This window comes from Aquila chrysaetos, chromosome Z (assembly GCF_900496995.4).
Source record: "Aquila chrysaetos chrysaetos chromosome Z, bAquChr1.4, whole genome shotgun sequence".
Classification (NCBI taxonomy): Eukaryota; Metazoa; Chordata; class Aves; order Accipitriformes; family Accipitridae; genus Aquila; species Aquila chrysaetos.
Window position 1 is genome coordinate 31,002,933 of NC_044030.1, and position 21,377 is coordinate 31,024,309.

At 45.1% G+C, this 21,377-nt stretch overlaps 1 protein-coding gene across 7 annotated transcripts in view; it reads left to right on the forward strand.

Annotated features, from left to right (window-relative positions):
* LOC115336528 (neuronal acetylcholine receptor subunit alpha-7-like) overlaps nt 1-21,377 on the forward strand; it is an 83,950-nt gene that overhangs the window by 38,258 nt on the left and 24,315 nt on the right. For 4 of the 7 annotated variants that reach the window (XM_030003681.2, XM_030003687.2, XM_030003683.1 and 1 more), the window contains exons 4-7: nt 13,790-13,834; nt 15,592-15,701; nt 18,151-18,230; nt 20,799-20,966. In XM_030003681.2, coding sequence (XP_029859541.2) covers nt 13,790-13,834; nt 15,592-15,701; nt 18,151-18,230; nt 20,799-20,966 — 403 coding nt within the window. Of the gene's footprint in view, nt 1-13,789; nt 13,835-15,591; nt 15,702-18,150; nt 18,231-20,798; nt 20,967-21,377 lie in introns of those variants that run through there. The other 3 variants (XM_030003684.1, XM_030003686.1, XM_030003685.1) reach the window with 3 other exon arrangements.

The window sequence follows — 21,377 nt, forward strand, 5'->3', positions numbered from 1 at the left end:
TTGTCAGGTGGCTGGAGATAGGACAAGAGGAAATGGCCTCAAGTTGCGGCAAGGGAGGTTAGGTTAGATATGAGGAAAAATTTCTTTACTGAGAGGGTTGTCAGACATTGGAATAGGCTGCCCAGGGAAGTGGTTGAGTCACCATCCCTGGAGGTATTCAAAAAGCGAGTGGTTGGGGTACTCCAGAACATGGTTTAGTGGGCATGGTTGATGGTTGGACTCAATGATCTTGAAGGTCTTTTCCAACCTAAAAGATTCTGTGATACTATGATTCTATGATTCTAACAGCATTGATGACAATCTAGATTCACTTTGCTACATAGAGAGGAAAGACAGCTCTGAGGTCCCTGTGGTTTGCCAAATAGTAGTGACAAGTGACTTTACTTAAAATCTCACCTCTTTTTCTCACATCCATTCAAAGAAAATTTCAAAGCATGACTACCTTGGATTAGGTTTTCTGCTCCTACCAGCACGTATTTGCCTGCACAGGATCTGTGTGGTTTTTAGCGCTTAAAGCCAGCCATCACACTCAAAGCCATGAAGAACATGTTCTCTGCTTGTCACAGTTGGGGCAGACAAATGCAAGTGAAGGATTCCTTGTCATTAAGGTTAGGACTTTTTCCAAAATTATGTTAATTCACAACTACAACCAAGACAGGCCTCTTACATCCAGGAAACAAATGAGCAGAAAGAGAAGCAGTTTATACCCCCTTTAGCAGTAGGACTCAGTTCAGTTTGCCTTGTCTTCTATGATGTGTAAAGACAACTTCATGCTGAGCTCTCTCACATGTATGCTGTTTCTGAGCGTCAATTTTGCTTGGAGCCTGCCCTACACCCTTCCCTGGCAGAAGCCAGGCACTCCTTGTGCATCATCAGGGCATCTGGCTGGTGATCTTTCCCTCAGAGCACTGTCAGGCCCTGCAAGCCCTGCCAGCCCAAGCAAGTGTAGACCACATCCAAGAGTACTTGGAACAAGAATTCTCTTCTTATTTTGTCTAAGAGCCCAGCCAGTTGATCAGTCTAGACCGATTAAGAAATGAGGCAAGACATATTTCACAGCAGAGGAAATGGAAGTATTTTTCCTTTGGCTCAATGTGATAGGAGCCTGCTAGGTAGAAACAATATGTCATCATGAATGACGATTTTCATTGCTCCTGTTGGCATTTGCAGGGGATGTTATCTGAAGGGGTCTACATCCTTCTTGTGGAAGCACTGGTGAGGTATTTAAAAAAAAATACAGTCTTTATTTTCCAGCTTTCTTTCTGCTAGTGATACTATTTACCATTGTCTTTGTGTCAGTGCATCAGTACCACTGCAACAATAGCCTCACTGCACTTGGTGGTCCACAGGAAAAGCTTGTTTTATTAGCTTTCTAGCCTGCATGTTTCCTCAAACTGCAAGTTTAAATGTACAAAGAGAAAAAGAAACCAAGCAGTCAACCAGCAGAAGAGTATGAAAAAAAAACCACATGGCCAGACTAGAAATTTATCACGCATTTTTGTAAAACCGTCTAAATAAAGAGTCTAATTTAAGAAGAGTGCTACAAGGTGGCTGCACAATGTTGCAGAGATAATAAATGCCTCAAAATCCCCTTCCAAAAGCAAACACACCTCTGAGGTTTCCAGTAGCTACTGAGTTGTTGGCTTTCAGAGGCTGTACGCTGTTAAGCACACTCATTAGCCTCGTGCAGGAAGGAGGGCCTAGCCACCACGCAGCTCCTGATAACGTTGTCTTCTGCAGAGTGACCCTGAAGGTCTGGCTGATCAGCTCCCTGCTTATGGCAAAGTCCGGTAGTACTTTTCTCCTCCAAGTTCACCTTCTAGCTGCCACTGACCCCCAAAACCGCCCCAGGAGCTGACAGGTTGCCTGAGTATGTAATGCCACATGGTTGTTCAGTTGCTCTTGTGGAAATTTCCTCCTGTTTCAGAGGGCATAATGACTAGAAAAAAGGACTGTGAGTTCCCAGTGTGAAGCCACAAAAATAGTGAAAAATACCCCAACCACCCATGAGTCATTTTGCACTTCCAAAAGGCAAAAAATACATCATTTTACTCTATTTTGGGCTGCAAACCTGAAATAAATGCTGTATCTGGAAAATTTAGTATGTACTGTTTTGATTTGAACAGTGTGTAAAATGATTGTACATCCTAGGGACTGAAGGATCATCCCAAACCTGATCACATGCTTACGAATAGTCTCATTTAAACTGTAGATTTTGTTGCTGCAGTGTGTCAGAGCTCTTGACTTGTTTGGAAAGCAGCAAGACAAAGTAACAGAAGAGTTTAGTGGGGTAACAAAGAACAAAGATTCAGGTTTTCTCCTGAAAACTGGGTCTGTGCCTTGTTGTGAAGGGAAACCAGGGGAAAAGGTCTGCGCATACTTTCCCTGAGCCTTCAGATGCAGTCATTACCACTATAAGTAGCATACTAGCTTAGCACACAGCAGTTTTGATCTTCTCTACCAGTAACTTATCAAACTGTTGGGGTCGAGCTTTAGCTTGCACTGGTTTTCCCCTAAATCAGAGACTGCAGCCCTGAAGGGGTTGGGGGTTTTTTGATTTTGGGTTGGTTGGTGGGGGAGAGTTGAGGAAGTGGTTGGTGAGAGAACAACTTTTAAATGCAGGCATCTCTTCACATCAGAGACGCCCTCATCAGCGTCCTCAGTTTCTGGATGATCTGCTCCTCAATCAGCAGGATGCTCGAACTCAGTCCACAAAAGCTTGTGTGCAACGAGGTCTTTGCTGGAGAGTTCTCCATCTGAGTGAGAATTGCCAAAGCTAGAGGCTGCCTGTCAGTAGACTCTGTGCCATAAGGTGAAGGTGAGAAGGCAGGAGGAAGGTGATGCCCAGCCCTGTGGTACCTTCTGTCTGACACAGCCCTTGTAGTGTCTGTAAGGTATGAAAGCCTTTAGCAGTTGATTTATTTGCTTTTAAGTGATTTTGTTTCATAAGCTGCAACATAGAAAAGGGCCTTGTTAAACTCCACCAACTTGTGAAAACAACTCTGCCTTCTCATCTGAATAGGTGCTTATTAATTCCAGCAAGCGTTAATGTAGCACAGGCACTGTTTTCCCCTTTGCGAGGTGTGACTGGAGGCAAGAGGTGCCACAGAGCCGCGAGGCAGACAGTGCTGGCAGTGGTCCTGCCAGTGGGGCAGAGGAGCGTGGTAGCAAGATGCGCTGGCCCCGGGTGCTGCCCCCGGTCAAGCCAGGCTATCAGCCTCCTAACCATCCTGTCCTCTAGGACAGAGGCTTTCTAGGTCTGGTTCTGCAGGTGAACTGAACAGCCAGAAAGTTGAAGGGTTAAATTTCTAGCTCTAATTCACATCTCCCTTCCTAAACTGACTTTACAGCATCCCCTCCCACCCTTCATCCCAGCACCATCACACATCCAAATCTAACACTGGGTGTTACGTAGCAAACCCAGATCAACAGAGAAGTGATTCAAGAAAACAAATATAAATACACCAGTACACATAACCACCTGTTCACATATTATTCCCAATATAGTATCAGTATTCACTAGATTAAACCATAATCCTGACAGTACATCCTGTACAAATCTTTTATGGATAGATAACTTCAACAATGTAAGCTTGACCACTCAAGACTGAAACACAGAGTATATGAAAGAGAGAGAAGTAATAAAGAAAGGATTATGAAGCAGGTATTCTGAATTTTATTTAATTACAAAGCATGGATAAGTGCTAGAGAGAGAAACTGACTCTTTCAACCCTTTTAGATTGAAGCATCTTTCTTTTTCCTCTCCTAGTAATACCTTTGCATTTATTTGTGGGCTTCCTGCACAGCCTTTGCGAGCTACATTTGCTCTGTTTCTCCTTGTATAGACCTGCTCTACCAAACCACATATTTTTCCAGAAAGTTTTTTCCCGAATTTGCAAGAGCAAATTCAGTGAGATCAGAGCAGTGAGACTGATGCAAAATTGTGTAACTGAGAAGGAAAACAGACTGGACATCATTATAAAAGCTGAAAATCAGTAATTAGTGATCATGAATAATAGTCATTAAAATTCCAGGCAGAAAAATTACAGAAAGGTTGCTAGACCAACAGATTCATTAAAGTTAAATCCCAAACTTTCTCTCCTGGTCATAAAACTCACTTAGTGTGACCAATTCTGAACTCTGGGAAGAAAAATTAAATAAATTGGCCTCTTCATTAGCATGGAAGGAGCTTGAAAAGTAGGAAAGCCAGGGCTAATTGAGCCATGAATTATTATTTTGCCTGCCTTCTAAGTGGCAGGCATTATCAAAATGTCAATCTCACTAAACCAATTAAACGCAACGCGTGAGTTTGCTAGCACAATGAATTTAAGCACCATGGGTATTATGGCTTCCCATCTAATACTGGTTTGTGCACACACTTGCATGAAGCATTATGATGAAGCCTTAACTACCTGAATTTTACCTACAGCTTTTTTTCATTGGCTTCTGCCTGGCTCAGGGCAAAGAGTGGAGGGCTTACTTAGTGAGCAGCAATTCAATAGTTTGTTTTCTCTCAGCATGGTTCCCCAAGCCATACTTGGTGTCTGTGGCTTCAGCAAAAGAATGGCTGATTTCCTTCTGAGGTTTCCAATGGTGGTTATCCAGTTTGGGCATTTCACAATAACTAACCAATTTTCTGGCTGCCTGGTGAAAAGGCTGTACTATGCTCTTTGAAGATGTGGGAATTTAAATCTTGAGCCCATGGATATTCCTTAATCTTGGGTAACTAATTTGAGCCATCAAGGATTTTTAAGAGAATTTAGTACTTTGACATCAGCTCCCCAAGGTGCACAGGAGCTAAATTTATTTAAAGTGAGATTTTTCTGATTATCACTCAGGACTTAATAGCAGTGGCAGGGAAAGAAAGTAATCCTTTGGAGAAGTACTCGGCTGCTTGAAATAGAAAACATTTTCCACATGTCCTTCCAGGAAAGGCAGCAGGGTCCCCAGAAATCAGAGACCTCTCCTGGTGATGCCTCACTCTTGCCAGGGGACTGTGGAAGCTGGCATGGGGCATGGGCACTGCAAATGGTCACATTTCTAAAGCCACCAGTTGCAATAAAGCAGTTAAACCAAAGACGTTGGGGTGGCCCTGAACCTAGTGTTCTTAGTTTCTCAGTGTTTGGAAGGTTAATATCTGAACACTGTGTTCTCTGGGTGTAACTCCTGAGAGACAGTGACTTCAGCTCCCCAGTGAAAACCTTTCCCCCCATTTTCCATCCCTGATCACAGGCTTTAAGAGCTCAGTTGAGGTTTGGAACAGGCCTATGTCCCCTTTGCTGTGCTGTCACAGCAGTGTGCAAATACAGGAAGAAAAAGCAAAGGCAGCCTTGCAGACAGCCTGAGTGTGAGTCCCTGATAAGTACTCAGGGTTGGCCTCTTTGGGACCTTTCGCAACCCTCTTCCCACTGCTTTCCCTGTGATTTCAAATGCTGAAAAAGGCAATGAATAATTAATAGTTTGGAATAACTATTCTTGTCTAGTCCTGTTTATTGAAACACCTGCCCACTATGCCCAAAACACATGGGGGTCTATTTCAGGATGAGGTATCCACCCTGGAGAATATACAAACCACCTACATGCTATGTGTGGATGACTTGGGATTTTAATGGAGGACTTGCTGCTTTTGGATGGTGACATAACATCCTTTCTCCCAGGAACCAAGCAGGTATGTTAGTTCATCCAAGCAGTCAGAGAGTAGTGCTGTGCTGGAAAGCCATGTGAGGCCCTCTGACTCAGCTCCTGGGGTTTCCATGAGAAGCATCTGTGAAACAGTGGGACAAAGCTGGTGACTTCATTCTCCCCAGGACCCCATAGCAGTGTGGGGTTAGGGAGTCCCTGGAATTTGCAGGTCTTTGTTGAAGGGCTTGAGGTCAAACAGTCTCAAAACCAGCGCTGGAGTCTATAACATGACACACTTCACAACAGTCCTGATCTTCAGGCACTGCTGAGAAGCTGTATCTTGGAAAAGTAAAATTAGTTTCCTACAGCCCCAGGCTGTAGTCAAAGGTCACGTCACATGTGCAGGGCAAGAACAAGTCTGCCTTTTTTCACTACAGTGGCAGTGTGAATTGGAAAATGTGGGCAAAAAGGCAGAGCTTGGCAGACTGTCAGTCACCAGTTGTGGGACTGAGTGGGAGAGCTGCCTCCTCTGACACCCTGGCTGGCAGCAGGAACTGGCATTTTCTTCCCATGTTCCTTCCTCCTGTTCTTGCCTTTGGGGAATGCACAGGTTCAGTACTTCCAGCAGCAGCTTTTGCATCCAGGCCTTTGTATTTAACATCCATACCAAAGCAACTGGTTGGTCTCTGATATACAGGGAGTCAAGGCCTTCCCAAGGAACACCTTTCACAGACTTTGTTGGCCATGCATTATGTTTCCTGAGGAACATGGCTGGCATCCCAGTGTTTGCAGGCTGTTCTCACACAGCCCCTCTTTGAACTCTGTACCCCTCCCAGTACAGGGTTCTCTTAAACTCTCCACTCTCACCACAAGTGATTGCTTCTGGCTCCAGGGGTCTGCAGGTGGAGGAGTGTGATCTGACAGTGGCTGGACCCTCTGACATGTAAAGCTCCTGCTACAAAAGCAAGTGTGCATAGGGCTGCTGTAAACAGCAGATAGGGGTGCCGTGATACTCTCTCCAGAATGCTCTTCTGGGGAGGAGAACACTGTGGGTGGTTAGAGGCAGTGGGATCGGGCAGCTTCATGCTGCTACCCAGTGCAAAGACCAAAGGCAGATTGCATTGCCCATGGTGAAGGGACACGTACCTCTCCAAGACAGGAGAGCGACCAAGAAAGGTATGACCTCAAGGAGAAGCCAGTAGCAACAGATGGGAAAGTGGCTCAACCTTAGGTGAAAAACACCTACGAGACATCACCTCCAACCATTCATAGGAGAAAAAGCCCAAGCAACAAAATAAGAAGAGCATGAGGGCATGGGTGTTCAGCTATGAGCTCTTAACTATATACTCCTTGGATAACTATATCCTCCTAGGACGAGAGGAAATAACCTCAAGTTGCGCCAGGGGAGGTTTAGATTGGATATTAGGAAAAATTTGTTTACTGAAAGGGTTGTCAGGCATTGCAACAGGCTGCCCAGGGAAGTGGTGGTGTCACCATCCCTGGAGGTATTAAAAACCCGTGTACACAAGGCACTTCAGGACATGGTTTCATGGGCATAGTGGTGTTGGGTTGACGGTTGGGCTTGATCATCTTAAAGGTCTTTTCCAACCTAAACAATTCTGTGATTCTATGATTCTGTGATCTATGATTGGCTTCACAACACTGGCCTGGATGCATCTCCATCCTCATGGGCAAAGAAATGCTCAGCAGGCATTGGTGGATGTTTGTTCATCCTTCGTTATTCAAGTCTATTTTTGTATCTCTCCCCAGCATTTCACCTTGACTCTGGGCCATCCACTCTGATTCCCATCTTCCTCCTGAGGGTGCTTTGTTAAAGGTATTGAGATGAAGTACTTGAACTTCAGGTATCTCTTCAAAGTTGATGTTACCATGGCAACATTTATTCCAACTTTTTAATGAGACCCTGAAATACAAAGTCTGTCCAGCGATGCTTACTCAATGTTGCTAAGGCAACCTTGGGCTTTCCTCAAACTGTCTGGTTTTGTGGGACTTCAACCATACAATGCGTTTAAGCTAAGTTTTAGTTAATCAGCTGAAGGTGTGGGCAGATGGCTGCTTCAGCAATGGAAAGGACTGCCTGCTGCAGTTGTAGACTGAGCGTACAAGCATTTGAAAACCTCATCAATTCCTTTTGAAACTCTTGATCAAAATCCCATGCGGAAACCAATGCCTTTGCTAACAAAACTTTCCAAGTCTCCATGTCAATGTCTCCATGTCTCTTGAACATATCCCTCCTCGTATTCAGGCACAAAAACAGTGTTAAAAAAAAAAAAAAAAAAAGAAAGAAAGAAATTAATGAAAGTAGCAACTTATGGCCTTTGGTGACCTCTGAGAGTTACCTGTTCAGTTTGGGACTTTTCTGATCAGTGTCTTGCAATAAATCAATAGCTGATTCAACTCCCAGTTTTGTGGCTCTGTGGGAGGGCAAGGATTGATGATACATGTCAGTCACCTGTTAACAAGGGCCTTGCTACGGAGATGGCGTGTTACCATATGATGTGACTATGGAACCAGGAAGGGCTTTGGTTTTTTGTCCATGTGCTATGACCCAGGTAATTATGTGGCTGAGGGCAGTTATATTTTGTCTAGGTGTTGGCCTGGAAAGAGAGAATCTGCTGACAGGCAGTGGTGCAAAAGGCAGGCAGACCTACATACATTGTAAACTTTGGAATGAGAGCAAGGAAAAGAAAACCAAACTAAAGCATTCAGATGTCACAACATGTGCACTGGAACAAACAAAACTAACTCTGTCACTCTCCATGGGTCAAAGGTGGCTGTAGGAATAAGCAGATATCCAGGGCAGAGGATTAACTGGGGTCAGGCTGGAGATAGAAGGGGTAGAAATTGACCCAGATAAAGTCAGGAAGGATTTTGAGGACAACTGTTGCACTAGCTAGTGACAACAGAATTAGCTTTTCCAGCATTTTTGAATGCCAGAAGCAAACCGATTTGTCTGAGCTGAACATCTGCAGCCCAGGGGAACTGCCAGAAGACTGCTGGAAAAGCATCTTTGGGGGCTAGTCATCTCCAGCCTCACCTGGGATGTTAGAATGGCTGCTTTGGTTGCTTTGTTGCAAGGAAAGCCAGGAGCTGAGAGCCTACCAGACATGGAGGGAAGGTCATCCCCAAGGCTGACAGTGCCAAGTGAGACTGAAACCTTGCATAGGAAAAGCAGTGTGATCAATTGTTCATGTTTTCTCCTGGGAGGAAAGGCATCCTCACAACTAACCTTAAATCCCTCTGCACAAACCAACGACACACAGTGAGGGAACTGCCTCCAGCACTGCCCAAGCTCTAGAATTAGCTTTTACTTAGGCAAAGCAGTGCCGGCCAGTGACCTCCTGGGACAGAGTAAGGCACACACACTCTCATGGTTGTCTGTAAGTATCTTTGTAACAGGCAACTACGGTCCCTCCTGTGCCCAGGTATCTCAGAGAAGCACACAGTCTACAGGTCATAGTGAAGACAGCAGGAGCTGTGATTCCTCTGCAGCTCTGGAAAGGCAAAGCAACCAGCCAACTCCAAAGGCCAAACTATTTCCTCACAGGATGCAAAGTTACATGGTTCAGTAAACCACCACACCTGCAAAGATGGAAGGCTCCATAAACACCTCTGCCCTTAAAAGACTCTCTCTCTAACAGGGGTTGAATTCCGACTCTAGATTCCCACAGCTGTCACCTCTTGGGCAGCCCCAGCAGTCACTCTTCCCCTGGCCAGGCTCCTCTGGGTTCTCCTCTAGAAGGGGCTTAGCAAGAGAGCTACACCTGAACAAATGCCTGCCCAGTATAAAGTAAGTTTTGCTGCTCCTGCAAACCAGGCACTTCCAGCAACTCAAATCTTGTCTGGAAAACTTTCTGTTCCACCCTGCGATAAGAAGGACCAACCCATCAGGCTGCATCTGTTGATCAGTGCTGAATATGGAAATAACGTTTTCTGTGTTTTGCTGTCCATAAAGCCAAACACCCTTTGAAAGCTCAACAGCCTGAAGGCAAGGATGAGAATAGACCATAGATGAATGATCATCAAAACGTCCTGAAGTGACATTTTTTTTCCCCCAAGCTGAGAGAGACGTAAGCAGCCCAAAGCCCTGGTTAGACGTTGTGCTCCTGCTGACTGCTGTTATCAAAAGGCAAGACGTGGAAGTCCATGCAGGGCATGGTTACACTGTAGATAAACCTGTGAGAACTCTAATAGACAAGCTTTCCTTGACTGCAAAACAAATCTGAGAAGCAGGACGAACATGGTAAGGACAGTAGCCCTGTGAAAAGGAGGCAAAGCATACCCAAGGTAATAAATTTAACAATACCTGAAATACATGGCTGATGAATTGTTTGGAGTTAAAGCTGATTATCAAGGTCATTAGCATCTCACTTTGAACAAGGAACTCACAGAGGTGTGACAGAGGAGCAGGTAAGGGAAACAGACTGTTTTGTGAAATACAGGAGTCAGCCCTAGATGTCTTCCTTTGCAGTCTGTCAAGTATAAACTTGCTATACCAGGTAAAAGGGAGTTTCCTCATAAATCGAGCCACACATGAAAGGCTCCTGACAGGAGGCATCTCCACATGCAGGAAACCCATAGGGCACCCAGATCTACATTGCACTTTAATGCATCCCCCTGTGGCTCTCAGCCAACAAAAAGAGGAAAGCCCCCTCCCCCGCTTCCCTATAGGGTGCAATGTAGATAGGGAAAGACTTTGCAAGGAGGACATGTGCAGCTTACAAGTATAAAGCAAATATTGATTGGCTAGCAACACAAAATATTGCTAGGATTTAATGAGCAACTCAGATGAACATCATGCTCACCATCCCTAGAAGACATCTGAGGAGCCATTGGTGGCCAGGAAAGCATCAGTCAGATGGGGGAGAGCTGGCCGCTGAGGATTCCTGGGCCACAGCTTCTGTGTTGCTGGGTTGCTTTTATTTCCCAGGTCAGTTGACACAGATAGCTCTGATGACCTTATCAATTACCAGCTCTGTTTTTTCTCACTTTAGGATTTTATACCTTTCCAAGTTGGTGTTTATCCCTTTGAATCCTTCAGCATCTAAAAAACGTGCCTCAACAAGCTTAGTCCTGTGTGTGATTTTTCTTTTCTTATTTTTCTGCAGACTTTCTTACAACTGCTTTAGCAGTTACAACCAAGGGGACAAAGGGAGTTGCAGATGGACAGGGTCTCTCGAGGCGGGTTGTAGATTGCACAAAGAGAGGCACATATTTGCTGCCACACTTTGGGGAGCAGCAGAGAGGTGAAAGGGAAATGTATGAACAGTATAACATGATATAAAATCCCAGCTGATTTTTGTATGGCATCTCCCAGCAGCAGAAGCAGTTTAGGCAGGTCTCAAGGGGACTCAAGAGGAGCAGAAGGGGAGGTAGTGCAATAGACATTTTTGCGTGGAGGGCTATGACAAAGGCCTGTTTCATGCCTGAAGTTTGGTTTTCCTGGGACTGGGAGCCTGGCTGTAGAGGATAACTCTGCCCACAGTGCCAAAACAACCAGGAATCCTCCTGATCACTGATGTCTCCCTTTCTAGGTTGGGGTGTTTCTGCAGCTCCAACAACCCAAGTGAGAGAAGAGAGGACATCATGACACAGACAAGGTTCATGCTAAGGGTTCAGCAGTACCAGTGGTCCAGTATCCTGTGTGCTGGGGAATTAGCAATTAGGAGGCTTCTCCATGCAATTCTGCTTCATGAATTAGCCGGAGAGTCTGCAGTTCTTGCATGGGATAAACAAGAAGTAAACCCAGAGGCCTCACAGAAGAAAGCACACACCTAGTGATGCAGCTCAGTGTGAGATGATGCAGTTTGCTTTTGAGCAGCTCACCTCTTTTCTGATGTTTCTGTGGTAGTTTCTTTGCATATATACTGTGAGGGTAGCTCTGGAGGGGAGGAGGGGAGGAAAGAGAGCATGAATGTAACTGGAAGTGGGCAGACTGGTATTTGAATAAGGCAGTTTTGGCTTTGCTACCTTGTTAGCCAATAAGTATTGCAAAAAAATAGTGTAATTTAGGATCAGAGTGAATCAAAAAGCCCAGGCTACTTCAGGACTGTGGTTTAACTTGTGGTATTGGAGACCGGGCTTTTTGGATGTTGAGTGCCAATGAACAGTAGAAGTGTCATGCACTCAAGTGGAGCAGGAGAGGTGGTAGTCAGATAGACATTTGGCATGGAGGAAAATGGCCAGCATGTGCTAACTCATCTTTTACATTGAGGACATATCCAGGGAGGGCCTGCATGCCCAGGGTATATTTTAGGGTTCAAATGCCTGCTACAGCAGTCTGCAAGTGCAACATCTCCTGCTCCAAACACTGCAGACAACCATATGTGCTTCTTAGGGCATGAACATGCACAGAGACACATGACTAGGTAGCTCAGCCATCCAGAGGAGCTAGTTATCATCATGAGCCTGGGAAGTAACTTGATCAGGAGACAGCCTGAGCCTGGACCCATGGGTAGGTGGTGGAGATTCTCCTTAGAAATTTGCTAGACCAACACATCATCTTGTGTCTTGGTGAAGCTCCCTGTCTGGCTGTTCTTACAGCATACTTGCCATGAGTGTTTGCATCCTGTTGGTGCCTCCATGTTCCCATACTTCTGCGTTGTGGTTTGATCACTGCAGTCCAGCAATGATGGGCTGCATCTCGCAGGGTTTGCTGCAGAGTTTCACGGCGGCTTTGATGCTAAAACATCAGACCTCTGTCCTTCAGAGATGTCTTTATCTTCTTTGTAATGTAGCTGATCTTTGGTCTCTGCGTGAGTGCTATGTTTCCTCTTGTCTGTGGAAGAATGCGAAGAAAACAATCAAACAAAAATTTTGCCTCTAATTAAAGAAGAGATGTGTTTCAGGGGCCCAAATCATAGTTTATTTTAACTTATCTGTAGGAACCGGAGTCAAGTCAATGCACCATAGTGTGGCAATCCAGGAGAAAACAGGTTGAAGGTATTCCACTTTTTGCTGTGGACAAGTGAGTCACCTGGGCCAGGCCAAAACTGTGCCTTCCAACATGTGCCCAAGAGAGCTGAGCTGAATCAGAGAGGGAAACTGTTTCTTTCTGGTATGCCTCTTGGCCAAGAATGTGGCTGCATTAGTCAGGCCTGCCCCCAGCCACAGCATCAAAAGCAAGCTTCAGGATGCACCTCAGTCAAAGCTAGGTGCTCTCTGGAGAGGTAAGAGTTGAACACAGGTGATGCTCTGAGGAGGAAGAAACACCTCCCCATGGTGTGGAGACAGCTGGGCATACAGTGAGCCAGCCCCACTGAGTACCTCAGCCACAGCTCCTGGGAAGTGCAGGGCATGCCTGTGGTGGTATTTGGAGCTGTGCCAGGCAGGGGTGTGCATCTGAGTATCTGCACCACAGTAAATCTGCAGCCCTGCTTCTCCATCCTCTCTGTGGCAGTAACACCACAGGGTCCTGCACCTGCAGGCTAACTGCAGCACACTGGGCACCCTGTGGCTCCTCAAAGCACTTGGAGACCAGCTAGGTGAGGGCTTCTTTGTTTCTGTTGTGAGTCAAAGCTTCTTCCGTGTGGCCTCAGCATGCAGGTGTCTGAACCTACAGACTCCTGCTCTGTGTAGGCACCACATGAGCTCCCTCTCAGGCAGCATTTGTGTCCTTTTGCCATGTGCTAGCATTTGCCCACAGCCATTCCTTCCCTTTCAGCCAGAGCTAAGCTACATAATGCCTACACTCCAAAAGAACAGCACTGCCAGCACCATTTCACCATTGTTCTGCAGTGGCAGCAAATACAACATAAAATCTCTCCAACTACTACATGCTGTGTGGTACTGGAAATCATCTTGTTTTGACCAACTAGCTAGAAGAAAAAACTTGTGCTTTTGGTAAGATGTCTCTGCCCAGCAAAATAAGAGTGATTATCTATTATGTTCACTTTTGTTGTTGATCAGTTATGATAAATGCAGGAGGTCTGTAGGTTTAAAAGATAGATAAGAGTCTGGGCCATATAACGCAGTTCAGTGGTTTTGCACTGAGCTCACAATCTACTCCATAAAGTTTGTGTTTATTTAACCCAAGAGTCTGGGTTTTCTAAAAGAAACAGAAACTCTTCCATCTGTAATCAAACTGTACTTTGAGTCTCATCCCTTTTTCTCTTCTCTTCCCTTTCCTACCTGCTTTTGTTCAAAGGACGAGAAGAATCAAGTGTTGATCACAAATGCTTGGCTGCAGATGGTGAGTAACCTGTGTCAATAACGAAAAAAAACCCTTTCTAACAGCAAACTACTGAATGTGATTTCTTAGCTGAAAAGCAAGACTCCTGTCTTTTAACTTATTTATAATGTGAAACAAGCAGGCATTTTGAGCCCTTTGAAATTTCTCTAGTGCTCCTTTTAACATTGAAAATGAAACACAGTAGACTACATTAATTCTTTGGGCAGACCTGTTGACCTTTGGAGGGTGAAAACGACTGTGTGGTTAGGCCAGTGGATGTAGGGACCTAGTAAGAGCCAAAAGTTAGGGTCTTACTGTAGCTGAAGGAGAGATTCTTCAATGGATTCAAGGCCCTCACCAAGGCCAGTGATGGGGGTTGTTGTGAAGGAGCCAGACACCCAGTAAGATCTGGGCACCCTGCACTCATGGCTTCTGGGAAAATCCTCACCTCTGTCTGAAACAATGAGCCAGGGGTGCCCCTATGGAAGGCAGGGCAAAAAAAGATCCCCTGCACTTGCCCCCAAACACAGAAGTGATGCAGCTATGCTGGACCATGTGGAGACTACTCGATCTGGGTGGTGTGGTAGCCAGGGACTGCAAGCAGCCCCATGCTGCATTGCTGCTGCTGGCAGTGCCCAGGCATGTCAGTGGGAACGTTGCCTTCCCTTGTGCTTTACAAACCTGATCCATAAACCTTCCTCCTCCCTCTTCTGCAACCTGCTCCAGCTGAGGAGTGACTTGCACTGGTCATGCAGGATAAGCAAGACTGATCTTCACTGAGGGCTTTGGGGGAGGGACTTTCCTGTCAGGTCTGCTGCTTACTGCATACAGCAAGAGATACGGTGTTTTCTTACAGTGTGTAAACCGATCTCTTTAATGACTTGTGCTCAGTAAAGATGCAGCTCTGCAGGGAAGAACCTGTGGGAGACTTGAATGATTGAACCAATTCTGCTTTGACTTTAGCAGCCAAACACTATCTCATGTTAATGGGCGCAGCTGAACAGGCTGTTTCTTCCTCAGCTACCTGCTAGGATTTGCAGCAGAAATTAGTTGTTTTCTACTGCAAAAACTAACCCAGACCAACCTATAGGACTACAGGATTGTTAGGACAGAGCCTGTGGGTGTCCTGTCCCTTGCAGAGGTGTTACTCAGTTATAGCACCGATAACTGTTTCCCTTGCAGCCCTCCCATAGAGCTTTGCTCTAAGTCACCAGGTTCAGCACAAAAGCTGTGCCTGCACCTTTCTTGAATTAATTATTTGTGTTGAGGTGGAGGAGAGGGAATCAGAAACAACCCCTTGGGATATAAAGTTCACTTGCCTGCCTCTCATAGCAAGGTGGTTATCAAAAGAATCACCTAACCTTTGTAACAGATTAAATTGTTTCCACCAAACAGGGACTCTCAGACCGTGGTCCACATACCACTGATGATACCCAAGTCATTCAAACCACCTCATCTTAGAACCAGCATGCCTCATGGAGGTGCCTACTGCCAGTGTTTCTGCCAGCCCACCAGAAAAGGTTTGGGATGCCTGGCTTCAGGCCACAAGGTGAAGAGATTAGACACTAAATTAAAATACAGCTCACAGCATTCAGTAATCACACTCTGGATCCCTCAGTGTATATGCCAACCTTTCTTAATAATTAAAGCCGAGCATTAAACTATTATCATACTTCTGCTATTGCTACTGGCAAAATCCATTCTGTTCCCATAATATTGCAGACAACTTAGAAGACTTTTGCCAGCTCATATAATCTGATGTGTGTATTTGCCAACAGTACTGGGTTGACGTTTACTTGTCTTGGGATCAGTATGAATACCCAGGGGTGCAGAACTTGCGATTTCCAGCCAACCAGATTTGGGTACCAGACATTCTTCTGTATAACAGGTAAGCAAGATGTGCAACAGGCGGTGGGAGCCTTGAACTAGAGCATTAGATGCTGGAAATCAGCCACACTTCACTGGTATTCTGGGGCTTTTGCCATCTGGGGATTTGGTTCTTACTCTTGAAACAGTAACAATAAAAGCAAACAAGTGCCAGGTAATAGATTTTTCTAATAGCCAATTTAAGTCTCCCTTGCTGTAGTTCTGCAGATGTCTTCTTATCATTTCCCAGTGAATACAGAGAGAAGACAATCCATATTCTCCTTATAATTACCATGGCTCTCCTGGAAAATGATTATCATGTCTCTGCCATAGTGTTCCTGCCTGAACTAAACAAACAGATTTTCTTCTCGCTTTCCTCATCACTCATATTTTATAAATCTCTTCATCATACCTTTTCCCATCTGAACACTCTCTAATCTGTTTTTCCTCCTCCAGAGCTGAATCCAGCTCTCTAGCCAGCAATTCTGCAGTGTTGAATGGAGTGGAAGCTCTTTAGACAGATGTTTCCTTAATGCTTTCCAGGAGGAGGGTATTTTTGGTTTGCTCTGACTAACGTCTTAGCCTTGGACTTATTTTTTGATCTATCACAAACTCCAGACATTGTACTTCAGCCTTGCTGTCTTACTAGATTTTCACTGATCTGCCTTTCACTGACATTCTTAAGGGCAATACTTTCTAATCATTTAGATTGAATTTCATTCTGTTGGTTTCCCCAGTGCCCCAAGATCCATTTTCCATTCTAAGCCCTCACTAGAAGATGTCTGAAGGAGTCTTGGAGTGACCAGGATTGCTTAAGTGTTCTTCTTTACCTCAGCTTTACTCCTCAGTCTCTTTATTCCTTTTCAGTCTCTAAAAAGGAGGCTTATAGCCTGGGCCATATTACTGTACCTTGTTCATAAGAACATGATGTGGCAAACACTTTCTGAAGTTCAGATACATCACCTGCCTCCTCTTACTCAGTCAGTAAGAAAATTAGATTGATTTTATGCAGTTGGCCCTTGACAAATCTATGCCAGCTGTTTCCACCTCATTATCTTTGAAGTTAGGCTGATGTGTCTATAATTTCACCTTTACAAAAAACACAACAGAATTCTCTTTGATCTTCCATAATTCACCAAGCCCTTCCCAGTCCTCCATGAGCTCTCAGGGATAATTGTTAATGCTTCAGAGAGTATTTCAGCCAGTACCTTCAGTTCTCACGAGTAAATTTCATCAGCCCTGCCAACTGGAATCTGTCTTATCTACACTTCTTTAACCTGTTCCTCCCCTATTCTGCCCTGGTCTTCTGCCACTGTGTGAGAATTAACTGTGCTGAGCCACAGTTTGTGAATAGTGAAGCACAGAGGGTGCAGGATACTGCAGTTCTCTGCACCCTGTTGTTTCCTTTCTGTCCACAGCAAGTAATGGATCTACCTGGTCCTTTGACTTTTCCTTGTTTCCTTGCCTTTATAAAAACCCTTCTTGCTGCCTTTTATGTCTTTTGACAGTTACCACTCATTCTGCACTTAGCCTTTTCAGTTTTTTCCCCTTTGTTTTGTGCTGGGGACAATACTAAGGACTGAGGACTCAGACCTGAGTAAAGAACAAGTCACAGGAAAAGCGGAGGTTCTGATTTTTCCACATCTGGTTGTGAGATAGGGTGTGTAAGATGGTGTAGTCATGCAACACAGACCTGCACATAGCTGTGACAGGCAAGGCTCTACAGCAACAGCCAGGGGAACCCTCCATAGTTAATCTCTTCCCAAGAGACCCTCTGGAGCAAGACCCCAGGCCTGCTCCCTTGAAGAATTCTTGTCCTTGCCCAGCTCATTACTCCCTTAGTTTTCTTGGAATTGCTGGAATCTTTAAGAAATTCTCTTTTCTTGATCCCTTTCAACTAGTTTCTGCTCACAGAGTCTCAATGAATCTCCTCCTACAAGCCCTAAGTCTAAAAGAACTTCTCCCCAGTGCCTTCCTCCATTGCTTGAAGCAAACCCTTGGCCCCTCTGCATCCTAAGAGACTGCAGAATTGTTGCCTCAGGCCACCATTACTCTTACAACAGATAGCTGGGTAACAGATATCTTGATTTACACTGTGACCTGCTTGATTCTGACAGCAGCCCCAGAAAAGCCTCATTGTCCTGACTGTCCGGTCTTTGGGTACAGGTACTGTGACGCTTTTGCTCCTTTCACCTATGCCTTTGCTCTGAGACATCCAACAACTCTGCCTCTCACTTCTTTGAGGAGATTGCAGCGTGCACCCAGCATGCCTGGGTGCAGGCCAACAGTGTGTATGAGAAGCCAAGGTAGTGATCAAGGGTGGACTCTTCATCCAGGTGTAGGGCCTTAACTCAGACATTCTGTGCATTAAGTTCAGCCAAAAGATTATTTTTATGTTGACAGTTGCTACATCTTACCTCAAACATCAGTTTGCTTTTTCTTTGTTTTGTTTTGTTTATACTGTGTTATAGTGCGGATGAAAGATTTGATGCGACATTTCACACAAATGTGCTGGTGAATTACTCTGGATCCTGCCAATATATTCCTCCAGGTAGGGCACAGAGAGCATTTGTTTGCTTTAAGTCAAATAAGTACAAGCAGTTCTCATTCATGAATGAAATCAAGGTGTTTAGAAGCAGTCCATGGAAATTTTGCAAGCTGTGTAATTATGGGACAGACTCACTGAAATAATTAAGTCCATTATTAGTGGTGTACTTCCACTTCACAAATCAGTAAATCACTCTCCTGAGCAGTTTGCTTAGAACATTCAGAGGCCCAGCTGAGGTGTCGTCTAAAGCAAGGTGGTGTGCATCCTCACATCACGTTTCATGTGCAATCCAATTAGCTCTTTCTTGAGAGTAGAGAGGTGTGTGACCAAAGGAGAACCCAACACCAGCGCTCCCTCTGCAGTGAAGTCTTCCCTGCCAGGCTGAGGCTACAGCTCCAGGTGAAAAGACAAACTGAGACTGGTCCCAGCCAGCCAGACCCAAGTCTCAGCCTGCTTTCCAGCTGTATTGCTGCTTCAGTGCCTGTAGGGCCAGCAGCCAGGACCTACCAGTAAATACCCAGGCTATCTCCACAGTTGCTCACTGTGGTGGACAAGAAATGCCCAAGCTTTGTGTCATAGCTGCTGGCAGACTTACCCCAAGCATGTCCACACGGCCCACCAGGGAACAAATGGGTCTTCCCTGATGGCTGGTCCTCTGTTGATCCCTATCCCTGAGACCACTTAAAGCATCCCTGTGGTTTTACTGGGAAAGACCTATGGGTAATGTTGCTCTCCAGGGAGCAACATGAGAGAGGAATAAAATTGGCATGTACCAGAGCAGAGCTTTCTCCATCCCTCCAGGTAGGGAGGTGATGCATAGGGTACCTGCATGGGCAGATCTGGTGTCCTGCTCATCTCTTGGTGATCTACAAACTCCATAGTGAATTGGTTACTCAAGAACCCAAGGAAAGAGTAAAGAGAGAAAAAGTAATAACAGAAATCTCTTCTGTAAAGTGCAAGAAATCCTTTGTTACAGGGATTTAACTGCTACCAAACTACTTTGCAAAATTTTAGAAGGAAAAAGTTGATAATCAGGCTACTGACTGGCAACAAGGGCTCACAGAAGCAGCTAGATTAATCAAGACACTGGAAAGCATGAAAAAGTGGAAAAGATGGTGTTTCCAAAGCTTCATGAAAGTTTTATTTCCCATGACTCTGAGAGCAGGCTGTACTCACTGCTGCTCTCCATTAGAGAAAAAAAGATAGGAGGAGGGGCGAGAAAGGACAAGAAGAGGACAGCTGTCTGCTGTTAAGGAAAGGAGCAGAGCCAAGATTCAGGAAAAACTGGGAGAAAAGCCTCCATGTAGCCCATCCAAAAATGGCCATGATGGTGGGAGTCAGACCTCCCAGAATGTAAAGGGACAAATGAAGGGAACCCAGCCATCCCAGAGAAGCAGTGTTTGTGCAGGGACATGGTCTTGCACACATGGTTATGCCACAATGCCCTCAGCCTTCACAGCAGCAGGCAAAGACAGTAACCAAGGATCTCTGTTTTGGGGATATTATCTTCAAAAGGCATAGCTCAAGAACTTACTGCAAAACACCGAACTCTGCTCAGTTAGGTGACTCAGAGCTGGGATTCACATTAGCTGGTGTTTTAGGGAGCACACAGAAACAATTACTGCAAACAGGTAGTCTAAGTGCAGCATTGGAGATAATTTTCCAGTGAAGCAGAAGCTGCCTCTCCTTCACATAGTGCTTCCAAACTGGACAGCACGCAGTGAGTTGGTGAGGTAAGGTGAAGGCTGCAAAGCCGAAGGCCCACGGGAATAAGGGTTTGCAGGGATGACCTCTACGCTTTACCACCAGCTGCCAGTGATGCAGGCTGCGCCGGTCATCTTCCCCACTCTCCAAGCCCTCCATGCTGCTGGACGGCTGGGGAAGTCCCACAGCCTCAGCTATGGCCCCAAGAAAAAAAGTTTGGAGCATCCATTAGATTGTTTTTTTTCTTTTCTCAGCTGAATAACAAAAAAGAGGAAATAATTAGTTTGCAATAATATACAAGTATTAATCTCTTAAACTGCTGAAAATGTCACATGAAATAATGATAGTGGACTAGACACATCCAGAGTAAAATTCAAGGCCCAGGTTAACACACAGAAGATAATGGCCAGCACCGTGCAAGGTTTAGCATAATAATGTATTTTCAAGGGTTTGTGGGTCTAAAGCAGGGCCTGACAAAGAACTCTTTTCAAAGAGTTTGTCACAGTACTTCCAGCCACAGTGCATGGACATCTATGTACTCTACACCCTGTCAGGCCCTGCAGCATTGTCTGTGATCTGGTGGGGCCAGCCAGCACTAGGAGACGGGCTGGGCTGCTCCTGGGTGGCCAGAGTGTCCTGGGCAACCTACCTCAAGGATGCAGTGAAAGAGAGAAGGATCTTCACTGGTGCCCCAGGAAGGGAAGTTATTCCACTCATGGCAGTATCTTCCACCTGCACCACTTGTTTGGTTACCCCCATGACTACATCACACAGAGTTTTGGGGAAGAAAGTTGCTCACAATTGATTGGAGGGTAGAGATGAATTGCACCTTCCAAATGCTTGATTCTGACTGTTTTCTCTCCATAGGCATTTTGAAGAGCACATGTTACATTGATGTCCGCTGGTTCCCCTTTGATGTGCAGAAGTGTGATTTGAAGTTTGGCTCCTGGACTCACAGTGGCTGGTTGATTGACCTGCAGATGCTTGAGGCTGATATTTCCAACTACATCTCAAATGGAGAATGGGATTTAGTGGGTAAATTGTCTGGCCTAAAAATTTTCACTAGTCTAATTTTCAAAGGCAAACCCCAAATATATAGAAATGATCAATCCCACTGGGACATGAAATACAGAAATTAAAAGTTTCTATGTAAGAAGCAGGAAAAAAAAAACCTCACAGCTCAGAGACAACCTTTCAGCCGCACTCATTGAACTGTGTCTGAAAACACTGTGTTCTGAAACAATTGCCTGCAACTGTGTACATAAAAGAAATCTACTGGTCCTGATGCATCCGAGCAGTTTGTCAGTACTAAACTTGGATGTGTCTCATGTAGGTGCATGGAACACTACTGTCACATCTATTCTAACATGACAGCCAAAAATTGATTGGTGTAAAAAACACTATTTCAGCAAAACTGGAATGAGCTTTTACAGAGATGAATCTCTC